We start from the raw sequence: 12,123 nt of genomic DNA, 5'->3' as shown, positions 1-12,123 counted from the left end.
GACCATACAGCCTTACCATACAGCCTGTACCAGACCATACAGCCTGTACCAGACCATACAGCCTGTACCAGACCATACAGCCTGTAGCAGACCATACAGCCTGTACCAGACCATACAGCCTGTACCAGACCATACAGCCTTACCATACAGCCTGTACCAGGACCATACAGCCTGTACCAGACCATACAGCCTGTACCAGACCATACAGCCTGTAGCAGACCATACAGCCTGTACCAGACCATACAGCCTGTACCAGACCATACAGCCTTACCATACAGCCTGTACCAGACCATACAGCCTGTACCAGACCAGACAGCCTGTACCAGACCATACAGCCTGTACCAGACCATACAGCCTGTACCAGGATCATACAGCCTTACCAGACCATACAGCCTGTACCAGACCATACAGCCTTACCATACAGCCTTACCATACAGCCTGTACCAGACCATACAGCCTTACCATACAGCCTGTACCAGACCATACAGCCTGTACCAGACCATACAGCCTGTACCAGGACCATACAGCCTGTACCAGACCATACAGCCTTACCATACAGCCTGTACCAGACCATACAGCCTGTACCAGGACCATACAGCCTGTACCAGACCATACAGCCTTACCATACAGCCTGTAGCAGACCATACAGCCTGTACCAGACCATACAGCTTGTACCAGACCATACAGCCTGTACCAGGACCATACAGCCTTGACTGTAACAGGGTTGACTATAAACAGGGTTGACTGTACCAGGTTTGACTATAAACAGGGTTGACTGTACCAAGGGTTGACTGTATCAGGATTGACTGTACCAGGGTTGACTGTAACAAGGTTGCCTATAAACAGGGTTGACTGTGTCAGGGTTGACTGTGTCAGGGTTGACTGTAACAGGGTTGACTGTAACAGGGTTGACTGTACCAGGATTGACTGTAAACAGGGTTGACTGTACCAGGGTTGACCGTAAACAGGGTTGACCGTAAAGAGGGTTGACCGTACCAGGGTTGACCGTAACAGGGTTGACTGTAACAGGGTTGACTGTACCAGGGTTGACTGTAACAGGGTTGACTGTAAGAGGGTTGACTGTAACAGGGTTGACTGTAACAGGGTTGACCGTAACAGGGTTGACTGTAACAGGGTTGACTGTAAACAGGGTTGACTGTAAACAGGGTTGACCGTAAACAGGGTTGACCGTAAAGAGGGTTGACCGTACCAGGGTTGACTGTAACAGGGTTGACTGTTACAGGGTTGACCGTAACAAGGTTGACTGTAACATGGTTGACCGTAACAGGGTTGACCGTAACAGGGTTGACCATAACAGGATTGACTGTAACAGGGTTGACCGTAACAGGGTTGACTGTAACAGGGTTGACTGTAACAGGGTTGACCGTAACAGGGTTGACAATTTTATCTTAAATCAGCCATAAATACCCTTCAGACAGGTGGAATTGAAGCTTGATGTGTGCAACAGGGAGAGACACACATTATGTGTTGTTGTTGGTAGAACATGCCTAGCCTGTCTATATACATTATGTGTTGTTGGTAGAACCTGCCTAGCCTGTCTATATACATTATGTGTTGTTGGTAGAACATGCCTAGCCTGTCTCTATACATTATGTGTTGTTGTTGGTGGAACATGCCTAGCCTGTCTATATACATTATGTGTTGTTGGTAGAACATGCCTAGCCTGTCTATATACATTATGTGTTGTTGGTAGAACATGCCTAGCCTGTCTCTATACATTATGTGTTGTTGGTGGAACATGCCTAGCCTGTCTATATACATTATGTGTTGTTGTTGGTGGAACCTGCCTAGCCTGTCTCTATACATTATGTGTTGTTGTTGGTGGAACATGCCTAGCCTGTCTATATACATTATGTGTTGTTGGTGGAACATGCCTAGCCTGTCTCTATACATTATGTGTTGTTGTTGGTGGAACATGCCTAGCCTGTCTCTATACATTATGTGTTGTTGGTGGAACCTGCCTAGCCTGTCTATATACATTATGTGTTGTTGTTGGTGGAACATGCCTAGCCCAACAGGGTTGACCTTAACATGAGGGACAGAGTAACAGGGTTGACCTTAACATGAGGGACAGAGTAACAGGGTTGACCTTAACATGAGGGACAGAATAACAGGGTTGACCTTAACATGATGGACAGAATAACAGGGTTGACCATGAAGGACAGAATAACAGGGTTGACCTTAACATGAGGGACAGAAAAACAGGGTTGACCTTAACATGAGGGACAGAGTAACAGGGTTGACCATGTGGGACAGAATAACAGGGTTGACCATGAGGGACAGAATAACAGGGTTGACCTTAACATGAGGGACAGAAGAACAGGGATGACCTTAACATGAGGGACAGAGTAACAGGGTTGACCTTAACATGAGGGACAGAGTAACAGGGTTGACCTTAACATGAGGGACAGAGTAACAGGGTTGACCATGAGGGACAGAATAACAGGGTTGACCTTAACATGAGGGACAGAGTAACAGAGTTGACCTTAACATGAGGGACAGAGTAACAGGGTTGACCTTAACATGAGGGACAGAGTAACAGGGTTGACCTTAACATGAGGGACAGAAGAACAGGGTTGACCATGAGGGACAGAATAACAGGGTTGACCTTAACATGAGGGACAGAGTAACAGGGTTGACCTTAATAACACGAGGGACAGAATAACAGGGTCGACCTTAACATGAGGGACAGAATAACAGGGTTGACCTTAACATGAGGGACAGAGTAACAGGGTTGACCTTAACATGAGGGACAGACGTAAAGGAATCACTATGACCCAGTGTTCCTGGGTTAGAGTAAATGGTTAGTCACCTCTCTGTCTCTCTGTCCCAGTGTTCCTGGGTTAGAGTAAATGGTTAGTCACCTCTCTGTCTCTCTGTCCCAGTGTTCCTGGGTTAGAGTACACAGTTAGTCACCTCTCTGTCCCAGTGTTCCTGGGTTAGAGTACATGGTTAGTCACCTCTCTGCCTCTCTGTCCCAGGGTTCCTGGGTTAGAGTACATGGTTAGTCACCTCTCTGCCTCTCTGTCCCAGGGTTCCAGGGTTAGAGTACATGGTTAGTCAGCTCTCTGTCTCTCTGTCCCAGTGTTCCTGGGTTAGAGTACATGGTTAGTCACCTCTCTGTCCCAGTGTTCCTGGGTTAGAGTAAATGGTTAGTCACCTCTCTCTGTCCCAGTGTTCCTGGGTTAGAGTACATGGTTAGTCACCTCTCTGTCTCAGTGTTCCTGGGTTAGAGTACATGGTTAGTCAACTCTCTGTCTCTCTGTCCCAGTGTTCCTGGGTTAGAGTGTACATGGTTTGTCACCTCTCTGTCTCTCTGTCCCAGTGTTCCTGGGTTAGAGTACATGGTTAGTCAACTCTCTGTCTCTCTGTCCCAGTGTTCCTGGGTTAGAGTGTACATGGTTTGTCACCTCTCTGTCTCTCTGTCCCAGTGTTCCTGGGTTAGAGTACATGGTTAGTCAACTCTCTGTCTCTCTGTCTCAGTGTTCCTGGGTTAGAGTACATGGTTAGTCAACTCTCTGTCTCTCTGTCCCAGTGTTCCTGGGTTAGAGTACATGGTTAGTCACCTCTCTGTCTCTCTGTCTCAGTATTCCTGGGTTAGAGTACATGGTTAGTCAACTCTCTGTCTCTCTGTCCCAGTGTTCCTGGGTTAGAGTACATAGTTAATCACCTCTCTGTCTCTCTGCCCCAGTGTTCCTGGGTTAGAGTACATGGTTAGTCAACTCTCTGTCTCTATGTCCCAGTGTTCCTGGGTTAGAGTACATGGTTAGTCACCTCTCTGTCTCTCTGCCCCAGTGTTCCTGGGTTAGAGTACATGGTTAGTCACCTCTCTGTCTCTCTGTCCCAGTGTTCCTGACGTGGGTAAACTGTTCCAGCGTGCGCTGGGCCACCAGGATCCAGGATGTGTTCACAGTGGCCAAGCTGCTGGCTCTGGGACTCATCATAGCTGTGGGACTGGTGCAGATCTGCAGAGGTGAGGACACACACACACACACACACACACACACACACACACACTCGTATGCAGACAGGCACACACAGTTCCGTTGCCAAATCATTCTACATATCTGTAGTTATCAGTTTAACCTGTCTGGGAACGGGGTTCTGCTAGCGGGGCTCCAAATTTGAACAACAGAAATCTCATAAATCTAATTTCTCAACCAAACAAGTATTAGGCACCATTTTAAAGATGCAATTCTCGTTAATCCAGTCAGTGTCTGATTAAAAAAATGCTTTACAGCGAATGCTCCACAAACGATTATGTTAGGTCACCACCAAGTCACCGAAAAACACAGCCATTTTTCCAGCCAAAGAGAGGAGTCACAAAAAGCACAAATAGAGATAAAATTCATCACTAACCTTTGATGATCTTCATCAGATGACACTCGTAGGACTTCATGTTACACAATACATGCATGTTTAGTTCGATAAAGTTCATATTTATATCCAAAAATTGCATTTTACATTGACGTGTTAAGTTCAGTAGTTCCAAAACATGCGGTGATTTTGCAGAGAGCCACATCAATTTACAGAAATACTCATAATAAACATTGATTAAAGATACAAGTGTTATGCATGGAATTTTAGATCCACTTCTCCTTAATGCAACCGCTGTGTCAGATTTCAAAAAAACTTTACAGAAGAAGCAAACCATGCAATAATCTGAGACGGCGCTCAGAGACCAAAGCAGCTAAAGAGATATCCACCATGTTGTGTAGTCAACATTAGTCAGAAATAGCATTATAAATATTCACTTATCTTTGATGTTCTTCATCAGAATGCACCTTCTTTTATACCTTCTTTTGTTAGGGTGTTTGGGAAACAAACGTGCAGGTCCAGCGGAAATGTCGGATGAAAAGTCCAAAAAGTTATATTACTGGTCGTAGAAACATATCAAACGAAGTATAGAATCAATCTTTAGGATGTTTTAACATAAATCTTCAATAATGTCCCAACCGGAGAATTCCTTTGTCTGTAGAAAAGCAATGGAACGCGAGGTAACTCTCTCATGACCGCGTGTCACGAGCCCGTGGCTCTCTGCCAGACACCTGACTCAATCCCCTCTCATTCCCCCCTCCTTCACAGTAGAAGCCTGAAACAAGGTTCTAAAGACTGTTGACATCTAGTGGAAGCCTTAGGAAGTGCAATATGACCCCTTAGACACTGTATATTGGATAGGCAATCACTTGAAAAACTACAAAAACACACAGAGGTCTAAGACACACGGACAAAACACACAGAGGTCTGAGACACACGGACAAACACAGAGGTCTGAGACACATGGACAAACACCCAGAGGTCTGAGACACACGGACAAAACACACAGAGGTCTGAGACACACGGACAAACGCACAGAGGTCTGAGACACACGGACAAACACACAGAGGTCTGAGACACACGGACCAACACACAGTGGTCTGAGACACACGGACAAACACACAGAGGTCTGAGACACATGGACGAACACAGAGGTCTGAGACACACGGACACAAACACACAGAGGTCTGAGACACATGGACGAACACAGAGGTCTGAGACACATGGACGAACACAGAGGTCTGAGACACACGGACAAACACAGAGGTCTGAGACACATGGACACAAACACACAGAGGTCTGAGACACATGGACAAACACAGAGGTCTGAGACACATGGACAAACACAGAGGTCTGAGACATACGGACACAAATACACAGAGGTTTGAGACACACGGACAAACACAGAGGTCTGAGATACACGGACAAACACAGAGGTCTGAGATACACGGACAAACACAGAGGTCTGAGACACACGGACAAACACACAGAGGTCTGAGACACACGGACACACACAGAGGTCTGAGACACACGGACACACACACAGAGGTCTGAGACACATGGACGAACACAGAGGTCTGAGACACACGGACACAAACACACAGAGGTCTGAGACACATGGACGAACACAGAGGTCTGAGACACATGGACGAACACAGAGGTCTGAGACACACGGACAAACACAGAGGTCTGAGACACATGGACACAAACACACAGAGGTCTGAGACACATGGACACAAACACACAGAGGTCTGAGACACATGGACAAACACAGAGGTCTGAGACATACGGACACAAATACACAGAGGTTTGAGACACACGGACAAACACAGAGGTCTGAGATACACGGACAAACACAGAGGTCTGAGATACACGGACAAACACAGAGGTCTGAGACACACGGACAAACACACAGAGGTCTGAGACACACGGACACACACAGAGGTCTGAGACACACGGACACACACACAGAGGTCTGAGACACACGGACACACACACAGAGGTTGAACACCGATGTAATTTGACCCCTCTGATAAACTAGAGTTAAACATTCTTGAAGCGTTCACTTCCAACCCCAAAAGGAATCTCAGTGTCACAAATAAGAGTCGCTTTTGTTCTCACTTGCCAGCTGTCCTTATAATCATCTCTGAATCACAGGATAAATGTGAGTTTCAACTGCTTCTTTAGGATGCTCCTCACCCTACTGATTACAGTCATTAACTTCAGGTCACATGACAGGAGTGAGGAAATGAATAGCCTCTGCTTCCACCTGGTGGACGTGTCTAGACACTACCACAGATAGAATAACGAGCCAGATATTTCACCGGATGTATAAATGTGAAGCTTTTTGTTGCCGTTTCCATTCACTACCAAATATGGTGATGAGAGGAAGCCCAGTGGCTGGCAGCAGGGGAAAGATGGTGATGAGAGGAAGCCCAGTGGCTGGCAGCAGGGGAAATATGGTGATGAGAGGAAGCCCAGTGGCTGGCAGCAGGGGAAAGATGGTGATGAGAGGAAGCCCAGTGGCTGGCAGCAGGGGAAAGATGGTGATGAGAGGAAGCCCAGTGGCTGGCAGCGGCGGAAAGATGGTGATGAGAGGAAGCCCAGTGGCTGGCAGCGGGGGAAAGATGGTGATGAGAGGAAGCCCAGTGGCTGGCAGCGGGGGAAAGATGGTGATGAGAGGAAGCCCAGTGGCTGGCAGTGGGGGAAAGATGGTGATGAGAGGAAGCCCAGTGGCTGGCAGCGGGGGAAAGATGGTGATGAGAGGAAGCCCAGTGGCTGGCAGCAGGGGAAAGATGGTGATGAGAGGAAGCCCAGTGGCTGGCAGCTGGGGAAAGATGGTGATGAGAGGAAGCCCAGTGGCTAGCAGCGGCGGAAAGATGGTGATGAGAGGAAGCCCAGTGGCTGGCAGCAGGGGAAAGATGGTGATGAGAGGAAGCCCAGTGGCTGGCAGCAGGGGAAAGATGGTGATGAGAGGAAGCCCAGTGGCTGGCAGCAGGGGAAAGATGGTGATGAGAGGAAGCCCAGTGGCTGGCAGCGGGGGAAAGATGGTGATGAGAGGAAGCCCAGTGGCTGGCAGCAGGGGAAAGATGGTGATGAGAGGAAGCCCAGTGGCTGGCAGCTGGGGAAAGATGGTGATGAGAGGAAGCCCAGTGGCTGGCAGCAGGGGAAAGATGGTGATGAGAGGAAGCCCAGTGGCTGGCAGCAGGGGAAAGATGGTGATGAGAGGAAGCCCAGTGGCTGGCAGCGGCGGAAAGATGGTGATGAGAGGAAGCCCAGTGGCTGGCAGCAGGGGAAAGATGGTGATGAGAGGAAGCCCAGTGGCTGGCAGCGGTGGAAAGATGGTGATGAGAGGAAGCCCAGTGGCTGGCAGCGGGGGAAAGATGGTGATGAGAGGAAGCCCAGTGGCTGGCAGCGGGGGAAAGATGGTGATGAGAGGAAGCCCAGTGGCTGGCAGCAGGGGAAAGATGGTGATGAGAGGAAGCCCAGTGGCTGGCAGTGGGGGAAAGATGGTGATGAGAGGAAGCCCAGTGGCTGGCAGCAGGGGAAAGATGGTGATGAGAGGAAGCCCAGTGGCTGGCAGTGGGGGAAAGATGGTGATGAGAGGAAGCCCAGTGGCTGGCAGCAGGGGAAAGATGGTGATGAGAGGAAGCCCAGTGGCTGGCAGCAGGGGAAAGATGGTGATGAGAGGAATCCCAGTGGCTGGCAGCAGGGGAAAGATGGTGATGAGAGGAAGCCCAGTGGCTGGCAGCAGGGGAAAGATGGTGATGAGAGGAAGCCCAGTGGCTGGCAGAGGGGGAAAGATGGTGATGAGAGGAAGCCCAGTGGCTGGCAGCGGGGGAAATATGGTGATGAGAGGAAGCCCAGTGGCTGGCAGCAGGGGAAAGATGGTGATGAGAGGAAGCCCAGTGGCTGGCAGCGGGGGAAAGATGGTGATGAGAGGAAGCCCAGTGGCTGGCAGCAGGGGAAAGATGGTGATGAGAGGAAGCCCAGTGGCTGGCAGCGGGGGAAAGATGGTGATGAGAGGAAGCCCAGTGGCTGGCAGCAGGGGAAAGATGGTGATGAGAGGAAGCCCAGTGGCTGGCAGCAGGGGAAAGATGGTGATGAGAGGAAGCCCAGTGGCTGGCAGCAGGGGAAAGATGGTGATGAGAGGAAGCCCAGTGGCTGGCAGCAGGGGAAGATGGTGATGAGAGGAAGCCCAGTGGCTGGCAGCGGCGGAAAGATGGTGATGAGAGGAAGCCCAGTGGCTGGCAGCGGCGGAAAGATGGTGATGAGAGGAAGCCCAGTGGCTGGCAGCAGCGGAAAGATGGTGATGAGAGGAAGCCCAGTGGCTGGCAGCGGGGGAAAGATGGTGATGAGAGGAAGCCCAGTGGCTGGCAGCAGGGGAAAGATGGTGATGAGAGGAAGCCCAGTGGCTGGCAGCGGGGGAAAGATGGTGATGAGAGGAAGCCCAGTGGCTGGCAGCAGGGGAAAGATGGTGATGAGAGGAAGCCCAGTGGCTGGCAGCAGGGGAAAGATGGTGATGAGAGGAAGCCCAGTGGCTGGCAGCAGGGGAAAGATGGTGATGAGAGGAAGCCCAGTGGCTGGCAGCAGGGGAAAGATGGTGATGAGAGGAAGCCCAGTGGCTGGCAGCAGGGGAAAGATGGTGATGAGAGGAAGCCCAGTGGCTGGCAGCGGGGGAAAGATGGTGATGAGAGGAAGCCCAGTGGCTGGCAGCAGGGGAAATATGGTGATGAGAGGAAGCCCAGTGGCTGGCAGCAGGGGAAAGATGGTGATGAGAGGAAGCCCAGTGGCTGGCAGCAGGGGAAAGATGGTGATGAGAGGAAGCCCAGTGGCTGGCAGCAGGGGAAAGATGGTGATGAGAGGAAGCCCAGTGGCTGGCAGCAGGGGAAAGATGGTGATGAGAGGAAGCCCAGTGGCTGGCAGCGGGGGAAAGATGGTGATGAGAGGAAGCCCAGTGGCTGGCAGCAGGGAAATATGGTGATGAGAGGAAGCCCAGTGGCTGGCAGCAGGGGAAAGATGGTGATGAGAGGAGCCCAGTGGCTGGCAGCAGGGGAAAGATGGTGATGAGAGGAAGCCCAGTGGCTGGCAGCAGGGGAAAGATGGTGATGAGAGGAAGCCCAGTGGCTGGCAGCAGGGGAAAAGATGGCGTGAGATGTTATTTTGGCTGACATTCTGTACATTTTCTCATTGATTAAACATTTGATCTCAATACCTTTTTTTTGTTTCCAAAACTCTAGTCTGTTATGAACAGAGTGGACTAAGTTTTGTAGACTTTACTCTTTGTCAAAGTTTTTTTAAATTGCGTTCTTCAGAAAGAGCGAAAAAGGGCTAATTGAGTTATTTCACACACGCTCACCTCACAAAGTAGGCGTTCCCTAACAGAAATATGCAAATACATGTTAGAATGCACCAATAGAATCTCGCTAACTCAGTGCTTGGCTCTGCCCACCTCCTTACTTGTTCTGCCCACTATGATTCATTTATCTCCCATTGGAAACAACAGGCTGTGCTCTATCTTGGATTAGTTATAAACATCTTTGACACTACTGTCACAGACGCCTGAATCACAGAGACTCTTACTAACCCCTGGTGTAGATGAAGGAGATGACTTACCAGGAGTCCAGGGGAGTTCAGCTGAGACCAGACCAAGCAGCTTATCAATGTTCAAATGGTTGACAAAACAATATTATACAACAGGCAGATCTGATCCTGTCCAAAACAATATTATGCAACAGGCAGATCTGATCCTGTCCAAAACAATATTATACAACAGGCAGATCTGATCCTGTCCAAAACAATATTATACAACAGGCAGATCTGATCCTGTCCAAAACAATATTATAACAACAGGCAGATCTGATCCTGTCCAAAACAATATTATACAACAGGCAGATCTGATCCTGTCCAAAACAATATTATACAACAGTTAGATCTGATCCTGTCCAAAACAATATTATACAACAGGCAGATCTGATCCTGTCCAAAACAATATTATACAACAGGCAGATCTGATCCTGTCCAAAACAATATTATACAACAGGCAGATCTGATCCTGTCCAAAACAATATTATACAACAGGCAGATCTGATCCTGTCCAAAACAAAAAGATATCCAATATGAATCCTGCCACGTCAGGAGGCTTCCCTCAATCAGCGTCTCAGATCAATAACAACCCTTCCTCTGCTCCCTCCTGGTGGCTGCTGGGAGATTAAACTCCTGGCCTGGTGGCTGCTGGGAGATTAAACTCCTGGCCTGGTGGCTGCTGGGAGATTAAACTCCTGGCCTGATGGCTGCTGGGAGATTAAACTCCTGGCCTGGTGGCTGCTGGGAGATTAAACTCCTGGCCTGATGGCTGCTGGGAGATTAAACTCCTGGCCTGGTGGCTGCTGGGAGATTAAACTCCTGGCCTGATGGCTGCTGGCGGACATTGTTGTCACCTTAGCTTGGTACATACCAACGTCTGACCTGAGAGGAAGCACAACCACCAATCAGCCAACACCGCTGCACACACACACACACACCGGCCGTTACCGTGACAACTAGCGTAAGTATGTTACAGCAAATTACTACAGTCTGAACACACAACAACTCTGATTTTGGTCCCTTTGTCACTTCCTGTTTGGACAGTAGTCGGTATTCCAAAACGGATTTTGAAAAACCAAACTGATTTGAGCACTAAAACATGCAGTGTAGAACAAGGCTTTGGAGAAGCAGCCTTCGGGATCTGAATCAAACATACAGACATTGGACCTCATGCGGTTTGGGCTGGATTTTAGGCAGCCAGAGAGGCAGCGTTCGGGATCTGAATCAAACATACAGACATTGGACCTCATCCGGTTTGGGCTGGATTTTAGGCAGCCAGAGAGTTCGTGACCTGACGGTGTATCCCAGTAGAAGTATTGTTGTCTCAGCTAATCTTCTGACATGGGAAGGAATCGTAGAAACCAGAGAGAGACAAAGTGTGAGCCGAGCGTGCTCCATTTAAAATATCACATCAGTCCAACTGTGTGATCTGTCTGCCACTAAACACTGTGTGATCTGTCTGCCAATTAAACACTGTGTGATCTGTCTGCCACTAAACACTGTGTGATCTGTCTGAAATTAAACACTGTGTGATCTGTCTGCCAATTAAACACTGTGTGATCTGTCTGCCAATTAAACACTGTGTGATCTGTCTGCCACTAAACACTGTGTGATCTGTCTGCCATTAAACACGGATCTGTCTGCCATTAAACACTGATCTGTCTGCCATTAAACACTCATCTGTCTGCCATTAACCACACTGATCTGTCTGCCATTAAACACTGTGTGATCTGTCTGCCAATTAAACACTGTGTGATCTGTCTGCAATTAAACACTTTGTGATCTGTCTGCCATTAAACACTGTGATCTGTCTGCCATTAAACACTGTGTGATCTGTCTTCCAATTAAACACTGTGTTATCTGTCTGCCATTAAACACTGTGTATCAGGGAGTATCTGTCTGCCATTAAACACTGTGTATCAGGGAGTATCTGTCTGCCATTAAACACTGTATCAGGGAGTATCTGTCTGCCATTAAACACTGTGTATCAGGGAGTATCTGTCTGCCATTAAACACTGTGTGATCTGTCTGCAATAAAACACTGTGTGATCTGTCTGCCAATTAAACACTGTGTGATCTGTCTGCCATTAAACACTGTGTATCAGGGAGTATCTGTCTGCCATTAAACACTGTGTGATCTGTCTCTCCGTCTGGTCACATGTTGAATCACTACTGTCTCACTACTCACTTGCTCTCTCT

General features: G+C 48.8%; 1 protein-coding gene across 2 annotated transcripts in view; it reads left to right on the top strand.

Annotated features, from left to right (window-relative positions):
- The window catches only part of LOC116359611 (asc-type amino acid transporter 1), an 80,360-nt gene that overhangs the window by 48,752 nt on the left and 19,485 nt on the right, over positions 1 to 12,123 (top strand). For both annotated transcript variants that reach the window (XM_031812559.1, XM_031812558.1), the window contains exon 4: positions 3,869 to 3,994. In XM_031812559.1, the coding sequence (XP_031668419.1) occupies positions 3,869 to 3,994 (126 nt within the window). The remainder of the gene's footprint in view (positions 1 to 3,868; positions 3,995 to 12,123) is intronic.

The sequence above is a fragment of the Oncorhynchus kisutch genome, unplaced genomic scaffold (genome assembly GCF_002021735.2).
Source record: "Oncorhynchus kisutch isolate 150728-3 unplaced genomic scaffold, Okis_V2 Okis03b-Okis08b_hom, whole genome shotgun sequence".
Lineage (NCBI taxonomy): Eukaryota > Metazoa > Chordata > Actinopteri > Salmoniformes > Salmonidae > Oncorhynchus > Oncorhynchus kisutch.
Note: the sequence above shows the minus strand (reverse complement) of the source record. Positions and strands in the feature narration are given on the sequence as shown.